General features: G+C 49.0%; 1 protein-coding gene across 2 annotated transcripts in view; it reads right to left on the bottom strand.

The window, feature by feature from the left end:
* The window catches only part of SHOX (SHOX homeobox), a 67,715-nt gene that overhangs the window by 38,506 nt on the left and 5,350 nt on the right, over positions 1-23,859 (bottom strand). For both annotated transcript variants that reach the window (XM_069636636.1, XM_069636637.1), the window contains exon 2: positions 22,061-22,269. In XM_069636636.1, the coding sequence (XP_069492737.1) occupies positions 22,061-22,269 (209 nt within the window). The remainder of the gene's footprint in view (positions 1-22,060; positions 22,270-23,859) is intronic.

Below are 23,859 nucleotides of genomic sequence, written 5' to 3'. Positions count from 1 at the left end.
ATGAATATTAATTGGGGGTATCCTGAAAACCCGGCATAGATCTGGCCCTCGAGGCTTGGAGTTGGACAAACCTGGTGTAGAAAAAAAACAAGAGAATAATGCATTGATGGCAGGGCGGTCAGACAGAGCACAAAGGGGCTAGAGAGATAGTCAAGGGTTGTCATAGGAGACGACTAAGTGTGGTCAGAAAACGACTAATGTTCAAAACACACAAATCATCAATACAATAGAAACAACTCGACTGCTCAGAAGGAGAGAGCACTCAGAAGCCACATTCATTTTTGAAGATTGTTGCAAAGGCGAAGGCGCACTCAGTTGTCTCAACCATGAGAAGGACTATGTTCACCATTGTGAGATGTCATGTTCTGCCTAGCCAATGAGGAGCATAATCTTCAGCCTCTTAAAATTCTTACATGTGGATGTAAACTGATGACTGCAAGCTCAGGATTGCATTGCACCAGCTTGTGGACAGTCCCTTGACGTGCACACCGGAGAGCAAGATGCAATCCTTTGGCACCTAGGGACGGATGGGTCTGTCTCATTTTTCACCCTATGCGCTGTTATTCTAAGTGCCTGGGGGTCTTTAGTGCACCTAGGATTCACAAGCCCTCCCTAGTATTCCCAGGCGAAAATCTCAACCTCTTTTCAGAGCTATTGTTGCAGTGTTTCTCCTCTCAACCAAACTTGATGCATCCACTTTGGAAATCTCCGGTGAGTTTACAGTCCCTTCACCTGCCCACAGCTAGTGTTTCTGGAGACTGACCCTGCGTTGAAGAACTCTTCGTTGTTTGGGATGCACCTTACACATGCCAGCAGGTGGTACCATCATCCCTAAACAAAGTGCAAGAGTGGTAATGGGTGGAGGTTAGGGTAGTGACAACACATTAGCCCCTGATTAACTGCATGCGTTGCACTACTCTTATCTGCTCCACAATTCACTTGGCCTCATTATGAGTGTGCTGGTCCGGTAAAAATGTCAGTAAAACGGCCGGTAATACCGGATCCGGCATTTTAACTGGACCAGCAGACTCTGAGTTTGCCGGTAGGGGCAGTGAACTACTGGCAGGCATGAACTGGTAGGAGTTAAGGCCCCAACTGGCAAAGAATTGCCCCAATCACCGGCACTGGTGCTTCCAGTGCCGATGATTGGGGCAAACCCATTCCATGGAGTCTAATGGGACTCCATGGCATGGGAACTTACCGCGATTGCTGGCACGCATAATATCCTGCTAACACTGGTTTTCGGGTGCCGGTAATGGGAAGGCAAGTTTGACGGTAAGCCGCCAGTACTCGCACACTCATAACGAGGCTCAAGGTCTTTTTCTCGAGCTCTCTGCGGGGATGGAGCATTGTGGTAGCAGAGGTCGGCTGATTAGCAATTCTTTCTCAGAGACGAGAACAGCAACACGGTTAAAAAAAAAAAAGACCTTACAAAGGTATTGCGAGCAAGCCCAAACCGTAACTGCAGGTTGTTGTGAATAAACTCTCTCATGAAAAGGATCGAGGCCATTGCCCTGGTGTCTTCCTCACCTAGACCTTTCTTTTTCAGTATCTTTCTACCTTTGAGTGAGAGACCAAACTGCACCTCAATAAATCAAAGCAGAAGGATAGTGGTGGTGGGGGAGAGACTTCGCACACTCTCAGGACTGCAACTATGCCTGGGCAAGACACCTGCGATATTATAGGGCAATATTATTGCCCGCGGACATAGCCCGGCTGACGCTGCCTTCTGTTTTGGATATAGTGTGGGCCTAGCTCCGAGGAGCAGGGGAGAGGCTTGCAGAGAACATGCTTGCAGCAGTAGCCTCTGACGCGTGGGGTGCTGCGCTGCGCTGCGTGGAGGTCCATTTGAGAAAGGAATCCATTTGAGTAAAGAGAAGGGCGCAACATAAAACGCCCTGCTCGGGTGATAATCGCATTATCAGACTTGCTCATAACCATATGTAACTGATTTGCTGCAACTGTTTCATATAATATGTAATTGATTTGCTGTAACTATTTAATGTAAAACTCTTTCCACCGACCTCTCTGTAACCACAATACCATTGTTCTTGTCCTAATCACCTGACATTTTTGTATTGTAACAAGAAAGCTTTACTACAATACTGTAATTTACACCGTGATACCTCCGGGTTTGGGCGTAAAATCAAGTGCAATAAATAAATAAATAAAATATTGGACAGATGGTATTTGCATATGTAGGTTGCATTGAAATACAATCTGAGGCACAATCTGAGGCACAGGGCAGTAAAGTAATACGCCCACAATCGCATACAAAAAGAAACTGGGATCTGAACCCAGGTATCCCGGTTCCAAGTTTAGCGACGTCACCACCAGGACACTTTCTTTCTAGTGAGGTGTCTGGAGTTCTGACTCTCTGTACCCCACCAATACTCTCAGTCTCTCTGTCTTTGCTGCCAAGTCTGCCCCTCTTACTCCCTCAACTAGTTTGGCTTGAGTTTATTAATATAGCGCCACTCAAGGCCCTTTAAAATCAAGAAGTGCACATCCTGTACAATATCATTACTGTGCAACACAAACTTACGAAGAAATCCTCTCAAAGGTCTACGTGCTATCATGGCCTTCTTTTCTAAAGTCCGCCCTACTTTTGCGTAGTATTGGTCGCCATCAATTCAACCCTTTTTTAAAATTTTAAATGGGCCCTTCACATGACCTTCCCTAGCTGCCCCCCCCCCCAGCCACGCCTCACTGCCCTACATACAGATGTATATGTATATGTAATTGGTCAAAATCAACCAAAACTTTAAAAAGGAAGTCTTTTAAAACACGTATTACCCAACCAACTTGAGTGATAAGAACCACAGCCACAACAGCAATCCGTGTCTTCCTCGACAGTAAAGAAATCCAGCGCAACAGACCTTGCATTCCCTGAAGCCCTTTTCCTATGCAATATGCTCCGGTGCGCCCTTCCGCGGCTCCGCCCGGTCACTAACCTTTCTATGCCAATATCAATAATGCAGGACTCCCACAGCTTCTTGGCGCTGGACCAATAGGTGCTATTTCTAATAAATGCAATAGTACACAAGCTATTGTCCTAGGATGGGCTGCAGGCCGAGTCGCCACTTCCCCTGGATTCGAACCTGGGGCTGTAGGCTGCACGCAGGTGGTGAGCGTTTAACTCACTGAGCTTTCTTAGCGACATGGGGGGGGACACATAATTGCTATCCTTCAATGGGCTACCTCCCTCGGCCCCATTCCTCCCCTGAGAGAGTTTGGGCGGAGTGGCTTGGGTCCAAGCTAAGTCATGCTCACCTACCCACCTACCCAGCGTTTGAAATGGTATGCAGTGATTTTAAGAATAAAGAATAAAGAATTAATTTTAAACGAAACAAAAACAACGAAAAAATACCGAATTTGAGGCCAGAGAGATGTATTGAGGCTGGCAGTTGACCATATGCAGAAATCAAACAGCAGGCACCTGCATGAATATGCAACTGCACAGTTAACCATTTCATATCTGGTTTGATCTTTCCTAACCAAGGCTGACGATTCTAGATGTTTCACACCTCCCTGCACCCCAACTATCTTCGGTCCAGTAGAATTACCTGGTGAGGCCAATCTTCCTTCTTTCACCCCGAGCTGTAGGAAACCTTGGGGTGAAGAAGTCTTCCTTCAGGCCAAATGATGCCATTAACCTCAAGTCCGGCACTGCCATCCAGCCCCCCAAAACAATAACCAGAGATAATGTTAGCCCTATTCCCACACGGTTATGCTAACCCTGACCAGAGGAATGGTGGCCTTTGTCAGGATGTCCCTTAGAGCTTGGTTTGCCATCCCCAGTGTATCCATTTAAATAGGCCCACTGTACACAAATGTACCGAGGATCTGAATGGCATGCATCTGGGAGATGGGGGATCAGCTGATCCCCCATGGCCCTGTTCTACATCCACTGGTGGCGCGGGGCTTGCATGTCGGATAGAGATATGTGGCCATTAGGCTTATCGGGGTTCAGCCCCCATTCTGGGATCATGCTGAGAGGACCTCACTCACCTGGAGGGCTATCATGAGCAGGGTGGCGAGCAGATGATAAACAGTATCTGAGCGTGTGCGGCAAGCATCTTAACAAGGGCCCGGCAACTGCAAGTACCTTTGCATCCCCTGTCCTGGGTATTAGTGGTGTTGTTGCTTATGCATGAAAGTTTAGGCGATTGGAACCATGATCTGATGTTCCAACCTGATAACCTACACAGAGCTCTAGTTCCCTACCAAAACTGCGCCTGCTTCCAAGATAGTTAGTGACAAAAGCACTCCTTACACGTGCACTAGTATGGCAAGCAATAAAGGGAGGTTTCTTGTGTGTGTGTCTATTCACATGTTCTTAACTATAAGCTTCAAGTTTGTGACAACCAAGCCCTGTCTGCAGGTGATATTACCACACAATGAATAGGAATGCGCCTCTTCAAGTGCTGAAAGTACAGTGGTGTAAAACAGAGGAGAATTGCATTGTTTTGCATTCTGCGGTGTGTGGCCATACATTTAGGATGTGGAAAATAAATCTATAACCATACTCCTTTTGCTTACAATGTTTCTATATGAATGTACTCTGAAATGTCAGTACTTTGCATGAAAACTATATGAAACAGTATTATTGTAGTTCTTAAAATGCTAAAGTGGAAATATGTGTACCAACAAGACCTTATAAGGCATATGTGCAGGTGCCTAAATTACAGAATGGGCTAAACTCCCAGCGTCACTGCTTAACAAAAGTGTGTGATCCTGCGCAGATGAAATATTCTCAATGTGCCATAAGTGCAAGTCCTTAAATGTAATTAGGTTCCCCATTTAAAGATGCCACCCATGCAATGGGCCAGATTTCATGATTTTGGGGACAAAACTATGATCTTGATGCTAATCTATTGGCAGACCCAGAGGACATCATCTGGAATTGCTCTAATGCAGCACTGGCCTTCTCTCAGTCCCATAGCACATGATTGACAAGAAGATATAGATTCTCCCCAGCTAGCCGGTGCACCAGAGATTCTAGGGAAAAAAGACTGACTGCATCAGAACCAGCAGTATTTCTTCTCCTGTTGCAGTCATTGAAACTGACAATTCTTCCTAATGTCCTTCCCCTCCTATCTCCTCATCTCCGTGCACCTGTGGTTTCGTCTCTGGTATTGTCCTCTCTTGACTACTGCAAATCTCTGATTCTTGCACATCCAGCCCACCTGATTTGGCACCTGCACATTCTGCAGAGTGCTGCGGCTCGCACGGCCACCTCCACCCACAGCTCATGTCTCCATATGTCTGTGCAGCTTGCCCTGGCTTACAGTTGCTACACGTACTCAGTTTAAAGCACTCTGCCTGGTGCTTTGGGCTCTGCATGGCTTAGGAGCTGTCTAACCACAGGCGAAATGCAGGTCCTATATCCCTCCTCTGGCCCTACGGTCAGCTGAGGCCTGTCTGGTGGAGGTTCCACAGTTTAAACTGACTCGGTTTGGTGGTCGGTCTTTTTCAGTGGCTGCTGCTTCTTAGTGGAACTTTCTTCCTCGCGCACTCCCGGCGGTGGATGATTATGTGTCATTTAGGCGCTCTCTGAAAACATACTTGTTTTAGTTCTTTTCTTTCTGCTTCCATCTTCCTGTCTAAGTTAGTGCCAAGATGCCTTTGGGCATCTGCCGTGCTCTACAAATGCTCTTAAGGCAACATAAGATTGGGGTTGCGTGGGTCGGCATAGTTTTGCTCCAGAGGAGAACGGCTAAGACTCTTTGCCATGCCCTCGTACGCTGGGTTGTGTCTTGTCTAGTACAACCCCAACCATTTTCATGGTATCTTGGTGTTTGGATCTGTGAGAGCAACATTGTGGGTACTGGACTAACCTAGGAGCAAAAGCAGCAGGATCATTTTACTTTATTGTAGTATCTGAAAAGTTACAGCTTTCCTTGGTGTGTAGGTTTTAGGTTTTGTGTGCAATGTCTGCAGCAGTGATTAATGTACGCTCCAGGTTGCTGATGTAAGCGGATTGTGTGGTTTTCTGTGGTATACGACAGTGTGGAATTTAAGGAGAGTAGAACAATTGTGTTGGTGTGCCTGTGACAAGCTTGTGTGATGCCAAGGGAAATGGAGTGCTGGCACTTGTCTTCGGTTGGTGTATATTCTGTGTTGTTCCGGTCCCAGAGTTGTGTTCTTGAATGTGCTGTCGGCTTTGGTGGGGGTAGAATGATTTTGGAGGTGCTTATTGGTATCACACTTTGCTTTACAGACCACCCAATAACAACTATGGACAACCTTTTTCCTTATGCAAACTTCAAAGATGGTTTTGTTTGTGCGTCTACATCCACGCAAAACAATGTTTCTCTGCGTTGTATGCTCTGTTATGCTAGAGTCTGTGATTTTCGGCTCTGCCGTGCTTCATCAGATTGGCACTGCCATAGCATTAATTCCGAATCCGCAGTATGTGGTCACATGACCGGAACCTCGCTGCTGACTGTCCACTCACATCTCAAAGACACTACAAGCGCAGAACCATTGAGAGGCCACGTGATTATGTCACGTGCAGCTGGAAATGCACCATGAAATAGCAGCTGACAAAGCCCAGAGTACACCACCTGACAGCCGCAGCTTTACCATACGGGCAGGTACCAATACAAAGACACCTTTCTCTTTACATCCAATCATGTCGTGTTTTTAGTAAAACGTCACTGGCCCAGTGTACTGATAATTTGACATTAGTTCCCACAAGCATTCCCTGGGGCGAGAACGGAAAGGGAATGCCACTTATGTCATTTTGCCCCACGCTCTCTAAGTGTCTGAAACTAGCCCCTCCCCTACCATGTGAAGCATTAATTCACCCCCTCCTCCCACCAGCAAAGTTTCGATCTAGTTGTGCTTGTGATCCCTATAAAGTGGGACCCAACAGTGGGTAACTCAAATATACTGCCGAAACCACTAGCCCTCCCAATAACAAAAAAAAGGTAGCCCGTGCCACAGGGACCATGAGCGGTGAAAGCACTGATGTGGGGGGGGGGGGAGAATGAGATGTCACAGATAGGGCGGAATATGAGAGAAGAAGACCTATGGGGGGCAATATAACAGGTGGGCATTAATGAGTGAGAGAGTTGCATATATAGGAGATGACGTCAGAGAAGGGGACTGGTTAGAGGGCAGCACTAATTGACTCTATACACAAGTGCACGAGAAGAGGGCACAAGCTTGTGACTGCATCAGAGTCAGGCATTCATGTTACATGGCAGGGTTGTATAACTCCAGGCCGTGAGGGACGGATCCATATTGGGTTTCAGGATACCCCTCATTAATATTCATGAGATCCATTTGCATACAATGATTCTAAATGTATGCACCTTTTTCCTCATGAATATTAATGAGGGATAGCCTGAAAACCCATCAGGATCCCGCCCCTCGAGGCCCGGAGTTGGACAACCCTGGTAAAAAGGCTGAGCACTGACGAGATCATGTGAGAAAGGTACGGACAGCGCGATATGAGGGCACCGGATGCAGAGCGTATGAGGATGGCAAGGAGGGCACAAATCACAAGAGCAGAACAGTGTGAGAATGTAAACCATATTACATACGAGATGAGGGTATTGATGCGAGTGCGAGGCTGGGAATGGCATTCATAAAAGGAATCTGTGAAGGGGGCACTAACTAAGGTGCTGCGAGGGTGCTACTGATCCACGGTTAATTAGGTTATGGCTCTGCAGGTCTGGAGTGTGCAAGGCCGCCGATGGACATAGAGAGAGGGCTGAAAGAAAGAGCGATGGACATAGAGAGAGGGCTGAAAGAAAGAGCGGCAGCAGTAAAGGGATTGAGGGGTACAATGAAGGCCGTCAATGTTTGATTTAACGTATGAATGTTGGTAAAACAGGGAGAAATTGAGCACAGAGGAGGGTGCTGAAGAGGCAAAGGCATGATTACGGGGCATTAACCATGAAGGCAAAGGCTGGAGTGGAATGTTGGTAGAGAATCGCAGAAGTCCTCTTTTGAGAGAATGTGCGGGATTTTCTGTTTGAATTATCATTTGTTGGTGTCTTCTGTAATTCTAACACATCACCCTACTGCCCCTTCTAAGCAATCTGGAACACAAAGTCTATTTAGAAAAGTCCAAACTGATGCAGAGTATAGTCAACTACACATGCATTGCAAATGTTTTTTAAGTGGTCCCATTTCACAGTGCGTCCATGAGTGCATCGAGCAAAACAAATGGGTCCCAATGGTGAGTTTGAGAGCACAGTGTTGTAAAAGTAGTTAAACATAAAAAACGGACATGTACGATTTGTTACGCTTGAAGCATGGCATACTGGAAGCTTTAGAACTAATGATTTACTTAAAATGGATGACGGGGAGGAAAGATGGGAGGAATGGGCGTATCCAGTGATTTTAACGAAAACACTTCAAAGAATGATTTTATAACAAAACATTTATAATTGAATGGCAAAATATTGATTTAAAATATATATATGTAGGCTGGGGTAAGGGGTTAAAACGGGTGGGAAGGGTGTTTGGGTGGGGTTACAAACGTGGAGAAATAGAGGGTTTGCCCCCCCAATACATTTTTTTTAATCAATATGTTTTCGTTATAAATGTTTCGTTATAAAATCATTCTCTGAAAATGATTTGGGTAAAATCACATAGAAGCAAATATGGGTGGTGTGGATGGAAGAGAGCCTAAGAGGAGCATATAAAGAGGCCCATGGCGCAGGGATCCACCAGGATATGTCCAGAGTTCCATGTAGGCCACTCCACAGCGGCTTCTTCCTGCGGTGAAGTGTGGTGTAGTGGACACCGGCCCTTCTGAAGCCTGTGCAGGGCTCCTGTCCTAATCTCCCTCCCTGCCCTCCAAAAGCCTATGAAAGTACACGGAGCAGCAGGGGGTCCCAGTATTCATACCGGAATAAATAGGTTTATGGAGACACCTGCCATTTACATGGGACTCTGCAGAGCGAACCAGGTTTCAAGGTGGCCCAGAAAGGAGAGCATTCGAAATGAGGAAAGTGTTCACCACTAGTCTGCACAAAAAGCAAGAATAATGTAGTGAGCATCCTACATATGTGGCGGGCGGCGCTATATGATGATACACTGAAAAGCTAGGGAGTGAAGATGGCCTATTTGAAAACAGTTTTGGTATGCTTGGGACAAAGGGGCCTTTTGAAGGAACGAGTACTTTGCAGGAGGACAGGCTGAGGCAACACGTAAGACTTTTAGGAGGGGCTCCTGAAAGAGGAACCCCCGAAGACTCAACCTCAAAGTGAGGAGATAAACACATAAGGGCATTCCCCACCCAGCAGCCTGATCAAGTTTCCGTGGTGTGATCATGGAAGAGGAAGTCTATACATATACAACTAGAAGTCTTGGAAAGGAAAAGGTACGTATGGGAGAGACCATGAGAGCAGGACACTGATGAGGGCGTGAGACAGGGGAACTGGCATTGAGGGGGGTTACAAGTCGGCAAGGGTTACTGACTCAAGGAAGGAAGAGGCAAACGCCTGAACGCTTTGACTCTCCAAATCGCCTGCTCTGCAAATCCCATCATCCGTACCCAGCAAACTCAATGGCCAGTGGTCATGGGAGTCATCGTGGGAACCATCTGGAGGGCCATAGGTTGTAGGTCATTTGGTTGAGAAGATTGGCATGATAATGATGTGTTAGGTATATAACATGTTCGCCAACGCAGGGTGCAGAGAACGTATTGACATACAATTTGTATTTTGCATTTACTAAGCGCTTTGCGCCAAAGCGTTGCACAGATATCACTTACAGTACAATAAAATAAGTACAATATCATAAGAGCAGGGGAAGGTCAAGCATGAAGAAGCAGCAAGCAGAGTAAAAGAACTGAGGCTGGACTGAGGACGGGGACAGACAGAAGAAAAAGAGATTCAGAGCAGAGCGAGCGGGAAGGATGATAGAAGGACACAAGAGATGAAAGAGAAATAGGAGCAAGACCCTGGAGGTATTTAAATACCGTAAAGAGAAAATGTTATTTTAAACGAAAATAAAAAAGTAATGACAAGGAAATTGAATCACGCGGAGAGAGAGAGAACAAAACAGATGAACAGAAGAGTTAAAAATAGATTTAAGCAGAGCTAAAAGTGAAACAGGTCATCCAAAAAGGGTGCAAGAACAGTAAAACAAACAAGAAAAAATAAGCGAAGAGATAAGAAGCCGAGTTGCTCCGAAAGTAAGAAAAGACGTAGCCTTGCAAATATTAAAGAGAAGGAAACGACAAGACTGAGAAAGAATAGACATGTGATGAGGAAAGGATAGATCAGAATCTAAGGAAAGGCCTAAGTTATGGGCTGTAGGAGAGCTAGGAAGCAAAGAGGGAGGAAAAGAGATTTAGACACAGCGAACAGGGGGAGGAATCGTAAATGCTGGAAAGTAAAGAACCTCCGTTTGTGCAGAGTTCAAAACAAGAAAATGATCTGACATCAAGGATTTGATAGACAAGAAGTCAAAGGATCCTGGATGATAGGAGTAAAGAAAGAGAAAGAAAGAAAAAGTTGAGTATCGTCTGCGTAGAAATGATGGGACAATCCATAAGAAGAGATAATAGAAGCAAGTGGGGAGGTATATAGAAGATCCCCATAAAGAAGGGGAATCATTTTCAGAAAATTTCGCAGCCCTGGATACCGAGTAATCATGATTGGATAAATGAGAGTAAAAACGAAAAGAACAGAACCAGAAAACCCAAAGGAAGAAAGAAATGTCAGGAAGAGAATGTGATCTACCATGTCGAAAGAAGCAGATAAATCAAACAAAACTAAAAGAGAGGAATGCTTTAGATAGCGGCTGACGGAAGCAAGTCACAGACTGAAAGAAGAGCAGCTTCTGTGGAATGCAGAGCACGGAAACAGGAAGAAGAGAATTACCAGAAACACAAGAAGAAACTTGAAGGTAAACTAGACGTTACAGAAGCTTAGATATACAAGTGTCCCACCTGAAGTTGGTACTCATTTATTGACCTCAGAAGGATGAAAACCTGTGTTAGCCTTGTCGGGATTTGAACCCGAGATCTCCAGATCACACAGATCACAGCAGCAGCAGGTACTCAACTTGCTGAGCTATCGTACCAGTTGTACATTATGGGCCAAAACCCTAGACAGAACCAATGGGTCGGCGAGGTAGAGAATGGCATCGGGCAACGTTTCGAGCCTTATGATATTGGTGAACTCTTCGTGCAGCCATCGGCATGATAGGCTGGCGCTGGAGGGCACTCATCAGAATGATCATGCAACCTTGTCACTCATGGGGCAAGCGTGGCAAGAGTGCTAGGTCAAAGAATGGGGGTTTGCTTGGAGGGCAATGATTCAATCAAGGAAAAGGGGCACACATGGGAGAAGGCCCCATGGGAAAAGGCAACAAGAAGTGTGCACCGAGAGCGGCAATCAGGAAATCTGAAGAAAGGGAGGAATCCGAAAGACAATGAAAATCAAAACTGGTGGCAGAAATGCACGGCTCAATGGAGGGCACATGGGGGGCAGGGGGAGGGGGGCAAGGCCCAGAGTCACGCACGATTCATCAGATACACAAAAAGGCACTGCATCATGCGGCAATATGAGACTGAAAGTGAGGATGGGAAAGTTCCTATGAGAGTGCATGGAAGCATGAAGGGGTGTGATGAACAACAAGAGAACAAGTGGAAAATGGAGAAGATGTGAGAGTAGCATCCACGAGCTTACAGCAAACAGCATGAAGGACTATCAGAGATAGTTGCACAGGCGCTACACCCCTAAATGTCTATAACGCCTCTAAAGACAACACAGAGACACGCCAGAAGAAGTCCTAGTGACCATGAACTGAAGATCGAAACAGGTCGACACAAGCAGAACTGGAAACACAGAGTGTCCAGGCTGTGCAGCCAGTGTGAGTGAAAGAGGAGAAGTGGAAACACAGAGAGCCCAAGCTCTGCAGACAGTGTGAGTGAAAGAGGAGAAGTGGAAACACACAGTGCCCAAGCGGTGCAGCCAGTGTGAGTGAAAGAGGAGAAGTGGAAACACAGAGTGTCCAGGCTCTGCAGCCAGTGTGAGGGAAAGAGGAGAAGTGGAAACACAGAGAGCCCAAGCTCTGCAGACAGTGTGAGTGAAAGAGGAGAAGTGGAAACACACAGTGCCCAAGCGGTGCAGCCAGTGTGAGTGAAAGAGGAGAAGTGGAAACACACAGTGCCCAAGCGGTGCAGCCAGTGTGAGTGAAAGAGGAGAAGTGGAAACACAAGAGAGCCCAAGCTCTGCAGCCAGTGTGAGTGAAAGAAAAATGGAAACACAGAGAGCCCAAGCTCTGCAGACAGTGTGAGTGAAAGAGGAGAAGTGGAAACACACAGTGCCCAAGCGGTGCAGCCAGTGTGAGTGAAAGAGGAGAAGTGGAAACACAGAGTGTCCAGGCTCTGCAGCCAGTGTGAGGGAAAGAGGAGAAGTGGAAACACAGAGAGCCCAAGCTCTGCAGACAGTGTGAGTGAAAGAGGAGAAGTGGAAACACACAGTGCCCAAGCGGTGCAGCCAGTGTGAGTGAAAGAGGAGAAGTGGAAACACAGAGAGCCCAGGCTCTGCAGCCAGTGTGAGGGAAAGAGGAGAAGTGGAAACACAGAGAGCCCAAGCTCTGCAGCCAGTGTGAGTGAAACAGGAGACATAAAATACAGAGTGCCCAGGCTCTGCAGCCAGGGAACTGGAAAGGGGAGTAATGGAAACACACAGTGCCCAATCTGTGTAGCCATTGTGAGTCAAAGAGGAGAAATGGAAACAATGAGTGCCCAAGCTGTGCAGCCAGTGTGAGTGAAAGAAAAATGGAAACACAGAGTGTCCAAGGTGTGCAGCCAGTGTTGGTGAAATAGGGGAAATGAAAACACAGAGTGCCTGAGCTCTGCAGCCAGTGTTAGTGAGTGAAAAAAACGAGAAATGGAACCACAGAGGACCTAATTCACAGAGCGTTTCCCTATGGGACTGTGCGATTATAAAAGCCTTTGGTGAATCAGTCCCTAGGTGTCCAAGCTGTGCAGCCAGTGTGAGTGAAAGAGGAGAATGGATACAGAGCAAAAGTTACGCCACAGTTATCCAAGATAAGGATTAGGAAACAAATACAACAGGTTGAATAGTGAGTGAAGAAAAGAAAAGTTTAGGAAAATATTGGCACAAGGAGAGGCAGCAGAAATATCTACACGATATGTACGTATAGCCAGCATCCAGGATAGACAGGCAATCGTATGTCAGTCACGCGTGGGTGATGAACATTATGGAAATATGCAAGCGTCCACCTGTGTCAAATCAGGTGTATGTTTCGCTGCGTGCATTTTCATCGCTAGATGAATGAATTAACGTGAATTTACTGAATCCTGGCGATATCTCACCTAGACATATACACTACAGTAATGTACCGGTCTTGTCTCCCAATGCACTCTGCTGAAGAGCTTGTCGGTCTACCAATGCACTCTGCTGAAGAGCTTGTCGGTCTACCAATGCACTCTGCTGAAGAGCTTGTCGGTTTACCAAAAAGTGAATGCCACTCAACTGGTCAGGATAGCCACAATTAGGGAGGGGGCAATGCATTTCAGTGAGGCTAATCGGGGTATGTTCCGGCCTTCTAAATACTTAACACGAGCTTTGTTATTCGATGAATAGAGGCTACAGCCTACCCTTGGGGATCACAGGGCAACCTGTCCATCACTCTGACAAATGGCCAAAAACAATAGTACTGCAGCAACGGGACCCTTCTAGGGGTGTGCACCACGTGACCCTTCTAGTTTTGTGTACCACGTGAAAAGTTGCATACTACAGAGAATGGATACCTCACGGAAACAAATTGTCGTTATTTCAGTAGCGCTTCAAAGACTACCAAAGGATTGTGGCAGGCAACATTATCAATGAAAAGTCATGTATTGAATTAAATAATAATGTATGCAAAAGACAATAGGACAATACACAATTCATAGCAATGTGTGCACATTACTTAAATCGTCGTACTGTGCAAAGAAGCAATACAGTTTGTGCAAATCCGCCACGTGTAATGTGCAAATCCACAAACCACATATCCCACCACTCTTCCAAGTTAAGACCTCACTGTGCATCTATTGGTGGTACACACATTGGGATATGTTTTCGTAGTTGCTGGAACGTGGTCAGAGGCTATTCGAACTCATGGCGCAGCAATAATCAGATGGCAGCTGTGGGTCAAGACCCCAGGGCACAGCAGAGTCTAAAAGCGCAACCTCGGGATGAACTTCAAAGCGTTCTGGCGAAAATGACCTCTGTCCCGGAACACATTCGAACCGGAAATGGTGCCGCTCACAGAGAAGTACTTAATGTGAGTGCCTTAATTGGCTCGAATAAAAGTTACAGGGCTGGTTAATTAGGGGATCTCGGCAAAGGAACTGATTATGGGTAATAAAGCAAACCCGAGGCCAATTGACTTCCCACGTGTAAAGCATTCACGCAAGCGCACAACCTCCGAAATGTGTGTGATGCAGAGGGCGAGTGCTTGGTTTTAAAGAGTGCCTGGGCTAGTCTAGGAAAGGCGTTGATAGCGGTGAAGTGACTCGTGCTGGGCTGTGGGTGCCAGTCCTGCCTGGCATGCAGCTCCTGGGGGGGCATTACAGAAACTCGCTCCTCTTGAAACATTCCCAGCTCTCCTGGGGTGCCATCATCCCATGGGAACTGCTGCCAGATTTGATATGCACATTGTTTTGCGAGTAATAGCAACACCTGCCTGGAGTAAGATATCTGTGTGTAAAAATCGTCTCGTCACGTCTATACTCAGTCCGGGCAATAATAAACTACAAGTCCCATAATGCCCGTTGTTTTGCCGGGAAGTGCCATACACGAGCAGGGGCTGGCGGGCACGTCGGTGATACGAGTCCTGCTGTCTCGAGTGGAGAGGTGGGCCTTTCGCTCCAGCCGAGTGGGGGTGGATTGGACGGCCTTCCCGATGCCGCTGGCACGAGGGTGGCATTACCGCGGAGGCATCGACCTTATTGCACGGCTGGTGGCTGCACACAGACCCGTCTTTTCAGACCTGATCGGAGCTGAAGTTAAACAAACACCTCCAACCCTGGCTGCGCGCTCGCCCGCCAAGTAATCGTGCGGTTAATTAATACTAACTGCACGGCCCGCGCCACGCCCCGCCTCCCAGCTCCTGCGAGGGCCTTAATGACGGTCATTTACAAGGGAGTAATTAGCGCAAAGAGCCGCCTCTGAGCGCACTCATTAGCCGGGGTGGCTCAGGGCTGTGCTGGGCTGCCCGGCGATCAGCTGCACTCCCCGCGCCCGGGTGGCACACGATGGCATGCCAGCAACATCCCTACGGCACATGCCAGAAATATAGGTGTTCGTTTAGTGCCTGCAGTGAAAAGTACCCTTTTGTGGCGGAATCTAGACAGTGAAATCTCTCGGGGTATTCGTAACATGTATCATTATTTGACCACTCCGTGCATTTACCCTGGATAGTTGGCAGGCAGAGTTTATTCAAACCTGCCACATTCCGGTCGCACATACATCATCTCGCTAATAGGGCCACGGCGCTACTGCGCTGCATGTGTGAGCGCCGGCGTGCAGGTGTGCTCTGCCCCCCTCCCTCTATTGGCGCCGTGTGTGGTCGTGGGCAGCAGGAACGCTGCAAGGAGCCAGGCATTCACACGTCCACAGACACCTCTCCATTTCGTAGCACTCGGTGTAACTAGTTTCCTGCGACTTCCGTCCTCTGGGGCCACAGTGGCAAAGAGCCATGGTTTGGGCATTTGTGGGGGCAGTCTGCAACTCGTGTCTCGATTTGGCCACCGTGTCTGAGCGCCAAGCTCCGCACTGGCTAACGGGGCTGCCAAGTGTGGGCCGCCACGATTAGTAAACAAGTTAGCTGCCTGCACGCCTTCTTGAACCTACTAAATTCTCCTCTATGCAACACATGAGAATGTTTGCGCCCTCGTTTTTTGGTGACGTCCAGGGGCTGTGTGTTATGTAAACAGACTTGGAATCCAAAAAGTGTTCATTGATACTGAAGCTCCGCCCACGTTTTTAAAAACAACACAGCATGACCGTTTGTATCATGTCCATGTTTGGAAGAAGAAGACGGGACTCCAAGAACACACTTAAGCCCAGCACAACCGAACAGTTGCGAGTGGCGGAGTCGACTTTGTCTGGCAAACCAGGGTGCGCTCGCTGCTCCGCGGCAGGCGCCTTAACGCGCTGAGCTATCACATTTCTTAATCCGTGTGCACATGCACAGACCTGTGCACACCAGTGGTCGGGAATGACCTATTTTAGAGCTTGTCCGCGTTTCCTAGCGAGCCTAAAGCCCGAGGGGAAACCTCATCTGTTTCTCCAGTTTTAGCCAAAAGGCGCTTTGCACTCTGGGTATTTGTCCACAAAACTCAACATCCCGTTGGTGTTGGATACAAATCCGGGTCAGGGTCTCTCTGTCCCCCATGAGAAGGGGGGCACTCGGCAGCGACGCAAATGGCGCATTACATCTTCTCATTTTTGGCCGCCGCACACTTATTTTTGTTTTGGTTTTATAAGGCACCAATTCACGGGAGTGCTGCTTCAAAGCGCCCGTCGAAATAGAAAACCAAGACAGTCGGTACAATCTAGGAAGGTGGCACATCTGTGCCAGTAACAGGGGGCATGGGATGAGGTGGCACGCCACAGTGGTGGGTTTAGTTCCAGCTGTCGTCAGAGCTCTGAGCTGGCAGGTGGGGCGCACAGCGCGGCTGTTGATGATTTTGCGAAAGCGCCATTGGATACAAATATTCTGGCGCTTCCAGTGTATTTATATCATGGAGGTAACACCCCCCGCCTCCACCCGCCAAACGAATACGAGCAAGCCACCAAGCTCGGTCCCTACCCAGCTGGAAATGGTGCATTTTACAGCGGGCATTTGAAACGGCTCATAAAACATGCTCTCAGCAACAGCCACCTAACCTGCTGAGCTACCTCGTCGCTTTCTGCTCTGGCGACTGTCACTCAACTTTCAAAGAAAGCAACATTACCGGTGGATCCGTGATACTGCTCTGCGTCACTGCTTTCCGTGTACTTGCCTTACCTGCGGTGGCACTGGCCCTGCGCGAGCGAAGCCGTCCGGGAAGTCTAGTCGGAGCCCGAAAAGTGTCCATATGTCTATGGGGGCAAAGTGTGGCGCCTGCCCCGGTTGCCAAAGAAGTGAGGGGAAGCGGACCCCTCTGCCCCCCACCCCAACCCTCCCCGCCCCCCAGAACCCGGCACCCATGCATACTAAACCAAACGTAAAATAAGCGGATGTGGGAACTGGTCAGACACCCTTTGGCGGCTAAGCGTGGCCTGGGGCGGAAGTGCCAGACAGAAGGAAGATCGAAGTGACTTCTAGGCGCGTTAAAAAGAGGAGATAGTCTATCATTAGTAATCACAAAAATGCAGACCAAAAATAATTCCTTGTGCTGCGAGGCAAGCGTTCTAATGGAACGTTTGTTAAACATGAAAGGTGCGTTACCTTGAGGTAAACGGGCAGACGCTGCGGCTTTAATTCGAATGCCTCCACGGTGTGTTTTTACGCTTTTATGGCTACTCTGTGTCCGAACCAGAGTCGACCCAGCACACATTGGGCCTGATTTACAAAGCGTTTTTCAGTGGGATTGCCCCATTGTAAAATGCGTTTGTAAATCAAACCCTGGGCCTAACCTACAAATTGGTTTTACAATGGGGCAATCTCATTGAGAAACGCTTTGTAAATCAGGCCCCCTTTGTTTTGTCCAATTTACAAAGGGCTTGATTCACAGACGCATTTTTATAATGAGGCAATCCCATAGAGAAACGCTCTTTGAATCAAACCCAGGGTGTGTAGTTGGTGCAATCGGCCGGGTGGATAGCTCGTGGTGTTTGGTAGGTGCCTTGCCATCTTTATTTATTTGCTGAAAAAACGCAGTCGAAGCTAAAAAGCGTTCAGTCGAAATATGCCTCAGACCGGCCGTGGCTGGGCGATAAAAACAACGAGCGGTAAATGTAGGCCTTGGCCTGTTAAGAGGTCGCGGCTGCGGGTGTTTTACGCCCGTAAACCGGTGTCTCAAACCTCGGGCTCCAGCCGGATGGAAGCGCCAAATAACCAGCGACCCGAGGCGCTAGAAGCGCCCGGAGCCACGGGGACGACGCAGCTCCCGGGCCGCGATGGAGGCCGCGTGGCCCGCTGCGGGGAGCGGCGATAAATCAGGGCCGGCGCAATCGGGGATCAATAGGCGCGAGCCCCGAATATGTTAAGCAAGGCGCGGGACACGGCCCCAGACAGTTATTTCTTCATTAGGCCCCACTCACTGATCGCCTTCACCGAAGCTCTAATCTCATTTCCTTTTGATTTCCATTAGGGACAGTGAATAATGACATTTAATTTAGCCCTGCTCCATAAACCCGCAGATATTTCGTCGTAATTGAATTACCGCCGGCTCCTCACTCCGCTCTCATAACTTTCAATTACGCCCCTGACAGCTGCGCGGGCGGAGGCTGCGGCGCAGCGCTAAAAATACAAGGTTAATAAGCGCGGCGAGCGCGGGAGCCTCAGCCTCTTCCCCGCAAACCCCGCGCGTGGATGCAGTGGGGGGCTCGGGGGTCTCACCCCCGCCGACAAACATCCAGAAACGCAGCCGGCTTCTATTTACCCACACGTTCCAGTTTCAGACTTTTTAGTTGAAACCTGTAATTTATGTATTTGTTTTCAAACCCACGGCCGTCCTTTTCGCAGAGTCCCTGTTAAATGACAGATTATTATTTTTTTTAATCTAAAATATTTGTCTCCTTATATAATCTCATTTCGATGACAATTCTGGTTAATTTCATGCACAACTTTTCTCCTGGTATTAATGATTACACAACAGTTAGATACGTAGATAAACATTCGGCCGGAGACTGTATCCTCGTGGGGGTGCAAATAACAAATACAAGTAAGTCGCTGCTGTCAGTCAGAGCTGGAGTGGAGGGCGTTGCAACAGGATCCTGTCCTGTCTTGCTCTTTGGCAAACCACATCTGGCGGATCGTTCCTTTCAACCCGTTTTCTTGAAGTGCCATGGGACTACAACTCCCAGAATGCGCGCATTTGTAAATGAGACTAGGACCAGGGTGAGCACGGAGGCAGAAGACGCTGAGGCTTCCCTCTCCCAGAGCGCACCCGTGTCTGTGTTGCCCTCGCCCCTGCAGTTTGCATGCAGCTACATATTATGATAATTATCATTTAATTGCCTCTTTTCTCGCGCTGCTCAGGCGCTGAACAGTTGATACTTGTTATCCGTGAAAGCACAATGCAGTGTGTTTCCGGGGGTAAGACTTTAATAACTATGTCCACACCTCCCAGATCCGGGTCGATAAAGTCGATGCCGGGGACCCCAGATCAGCGAGGCATTTTCTTTTAGCGTGACTCGTTGGTAATAAAGCACCCGGGCGCGGGGAGCGCAGAATTAAATTAAAAGTCGATTGTTTTTTTTATGGAAACCGTACATCAAAGCTGCCTTGGGAGGTATGACCTGGGAAGTAGCCGAGCGCAGGCAGCTGCCGAGCAGGGAGTGGGGGAACGCTCTGCCCCCGACCCAAGGTAGGACTGGGGCCCGGGTCTGTGAGTTCATTCGGGCGGAGCTGGGCGGAGCTGGGCGGGCGGTCCCTCGGTGTGAAGAAGGGCCGCGGGTAGCGCTGAATCCCCGGAATCGCAGCCGGTGTGTATTGGGGTTCAAGGTGCCACGTACTTGTTCCCAGTTCTGCCTTGTGATGTTTGAACAACGCGTCCGGTGCCAGTGCTCCCTGAAGCGGCCGCGAATTTTTACGAAGCGCTACAAGCGAACGCATGTAATCGACTCGAGGGAAGCAATGGCGGGTTTATTCGAGCGGCGTTTCAGTGCGAGGCCTCGGTTCCCCGGCGAAGGCTTGGCGCGGCGGCCATGTTCCACGCGACCGGTTCCCGGGGCCGAGAGATGCGTTCTCGCTGGCGCTTTGGGGGCACGCCTGTCTAAGGAGTGTGGGTCAGGCGTAAACAGAACGTGCTCGGTACTGTAGAAGCCGTCTGTAAACGGCGCCTTGATTGCACGGCATCGCAGCACCTCCTTCCTCTGTGTAATATGGTTATGTGCCCCCATGCATGTGTGCGCGCTTTATTTTGAAGCCCCCTCCCCCGAGTGAGCTCTGGGCTGAAGTTTCCTCCCTCGGCCTGCTGCTGGGGGCCTGCTTTCCTGCGACCTTGGTGGCCCCAAACTGCGGTCGAAGTGGGAAATATTAACGCACCGTGAGCTCGATTTACAAACATGCTTTGACATGGGAAAGTCCCATCGAAAACATGTTTGTAAATCAGGGCCTGAGTAGTTTCCTTTGCCAGGATTGGATGTTTGTGAAAACGAATTATTTCGTGCAATTGTAAGTGGAATGTGCGTTTTTGTTCTGCGTCATAACGTGTCAGTGTTTGCCTGGGCCTGATTTACCAAAGCGTTTTTCAGTGGGGAAACGATCGTCGAAACACTCTTTGTAAAACTTTGTCTGTGCTGATCTCCGCTCGTTTTTGCGTGCGCCACATAACGTGCTTATATGTGTGATAACAAGTCATTTGTACAATGGGGCCTGTATCTATTCTGCAGGTTTTGGCGCACGTGAGGTTTTGTGAATGGGTGTGCAGGGGGCGGGGTGTGGATAACTCACCCACGTGCTAGTTTATTGTGTGGAACGTTCGCCTTTACAGCCCGTATGACAATTAGGAGCCACTGTATTAGTTTTGCTTAATTGAGAGACAAATGGCCGGTGGTGACAATGACAGATGTGCACTTAATGGCGGCAGTTATTAGATAGTGGAGTCGCTGTGATGGGCTCGCGGTGTCTGCACCAGCGCGTGTGCACACATGTGTGCCTGTGCTTTAACATTGCCTCCTACAGATGTGCTGGCTGCCAGCCCCCGTCGGCCGTGGGGCGCAGGGAGGGCGGGAGGGCAGATCCGTGCACACGGCCCGGCCCGGATTAAGGTTCCCAGGCCGGCGGTGCTGGCCCCGCAGCGGCGGCGTGTGCTGCCGTCGCCCAGGGCTGGAGGTGGCAGATGGGCTGGGTTTAGGTAACAGCCGTCCATATGTCGGCCTCCCTCACAGGTCATCCGGGGCTGCGGCTAATCCCGCCCGGGGCCCCGGGCCCTGCACCCCTCCGCCGGGTCCCATTGTTCTGCGGGGGGATAAACGGGCCGGGGGAGCGCCACCCTTTCCCACTCGGCTGGGCCCTAGACTCCTGCAGTCCAGGGGGAGTCTGCAAAGGGCATTTCCCTGCCCGGAGATCAGGGCGAGCCCAGGAATAATTGCCCATCTTTACGCGAGACGGAGATGCGGCCGGACGCCTGCATGGACGCCACTTCTGGGGTACCGTGCAGCAGCCTCGGTGTGAGGCCTAGCAGCAGGGCAGTGAGGCGCCCTGCCTGCCTCCATCCCCTCTTCTCTCGTCCTCTCCCCCTCCATAGCTCTCACTCTCTGTACCCACCGCTCTCTCTCATTTTACAACTCTTTGCCTGCTTTCAGTTTTGTTTTTTCTACCTCGGTGACTCCTCGTGACTCCTCTTTCGTTCTTTCAATATTTACATTTATTCCTTAATTGGCTCTCTTCCCCCTTTATACCAGTAGTGACCCCCCCTGCCCGCCAAAGGAGGTAGACTTCATGTGTAAATCACGCAGCTGGAAGCTGTTCACCAGCACGTGCTTCCTCAGTAGTTTGTGAAGGGCTAAACATGCCATTGGTCACGTGTCCCAGCTGTTCCCCATTCCCATTGGCTCACGTCTTCCTATCTGTGTCAGTGTCACCCCCACCAGTCTCCCTCCTGAAAGGTGTGAAGGTTCAGTGGTTCTCCCCGGTCTCTCAGAACCCCCCCCCCCCCCCCCCCCAAACACACACACACCCTCAGAACCGGTCTCTAATCTCAGATAAACATTTGCCAATGGAACCCGAGCCTTCCAGTCTACCCCAACCCCACTGGGGCAGATAGCCTCGAAGCCCTGGTTCCACACACATACGACACCCCAGTCCATCTGACAGGTAGACTCCTGCAGCCCCATCCAAGCAGAGGGCCCGTCCCTTTTCCCCTCACATCCATTGCCCTCTGGGGCGCCCCCCAGCGGTCGGGCCGGGTCCTTACCTGCACCCGCGCTTCGGAGAGGCCCAGCCGCTGGCTCAGCTCCTCCCGCATGAAGGCGTCGGGGTAGTGGGTCTCGTCGAAGAGCCGCTCCAGCTCGTTGAGCTGCTCCAGGGTGAAGTTGGTGCGGCTCCGCCGCTGCTTGAGCTTCGTCTGCCCGTCCTCGTCCTCCGACTTCACGTCCTCCCTCTTCTCCTTGCACTCGTAGATGCCTGGCGGGGAGGAGGGAAGACACGGTGAGCTGTAGCGGCACTTCTCCCCACAGTACCCCCTCCCATACCCTACACCCCACATATCCGTAACACACCGGCGGACACCCCAGCTTGAGGGCAGAGCTGTGTACATAGAACCCGTTTAAGGTCAGCCTGCGATGACCCCATGCCACGGGAAGTGAAACTGCAAAGCCAAGCTCGCCCAGGACATGAGCATTCTAGGGCTGCATGCTGCACGACCCCCAGTCAATGCACGGCATGTAGTAAACCGTGTGCCAGACCTTCACCTCTAACCGTGCACAGAAGGATTCGAGAATGCGTAAGCACACACCATTACCTCTAACCATGCCATGCACAGAAGGATTGGAGAATGTGTCTGCAAACACACTCCTCCACCTCTAAGCATTCACAAACGAATTAGAGAATGTGTAAACATACACACACACATTCACCTGTAACATGCACCGAAGGATTGGCGAATGAGTAAACACACACACACACACACTGTCACCTCTAACCATGCACACAATAAGGTGATCATGTGTGAACATACACACACAATCACCTCTAACATGGACAGAAGTATTTGAGAATGTGTCAACATCCACAGACACACGCACACACATTCACCTGTAACATGCACAGAAGGATTTGCGAACGAGTAAACACAAACACACCTTCACCTCTAACCATGCACACAAGAAATAGAACATGCGTGAACATACACACAAATTCACCTCTAACATGGAGAGAAGGATTCGAGGACGCCTAAACACAAACCATCACCTCTAATCATGCCGTGCACAGAAGGATTGGAGAATGTGTCTGCACACACACCCCTCCACCTCTAACCATTCAATGCATTGGAGAATGTGAAAACATACACACACACACACAGCTTCGTCTCTAACCATGCACACAAGAATTTAGAAAATGTGTAAACAAACACACGCATTCAACTCTAACATGGACAGAAGGATTCGAGAATGTGTACAAACACACACACACTTCCAACCACACCCATTTACAGAAGAATACACACATACACACACTAGTCTTAGCATCTAAAACCAATCTAAAAATTGATCGTCCCGCGGCGGGAGTGTGTGTGTGAGGGGGGCGGGGATTAACGAATGTCTCTCTCGCCGTGTGTATGTTTGATGCATGCAGAAGATTCAAGACCATTGTTATTTATGTGGAACGCATTCTAAAACCTGTTAGCCGCCGTAGCACACATGAGATAAGAGCACGGTGTTGGCGCATCCGTGCACCACTTCGTGGGTTATGTTTTAGAGAATAACGCAAAGTCCGTTCGATTTCTCCTCTACTAGACGTATGCACACGATCGAATTATAACGGACAGGAAACTTAGTTAAAATTAAAGGCCCTGCCCAGAGAGAGAATGTAAACGCATTTTCTTTTTAAAGTGGAGTCAAATAATTGCGCATATTCGACATCGGTACTTCCATTCTCTCGCAAAATGGTATTTAAGGATGTGTTCCATTGTACTTATATTGGTATTTCTGATTATCGGATATGCTCGATCGCGCATGTGTAAGTAATCTGTGTGAGCAGATATGTTCGTAAAGG

Source organism: Ambystoma mexicanum, chromosome 7p, assembly GCF_040938575.1.
Source record: "Ambystoma mexicanum isolate Mex_15411 chromosome 7p, UKY_AmexF1_1, whole genome shotgun sequence".
In the NCBI taxonomy this organism is placed as follows: Eukaryota; Metazoa; Chordata; class Amphibia; order Caudata; family Ambystomatidae; genus Ambystoma; species Ambystoma mexicanum.
The sequence above is the reverse complement of the archived record's forward strand: the minus strand, read 5'-3'. Positions and strand labels throughout refer to the sequence as shown.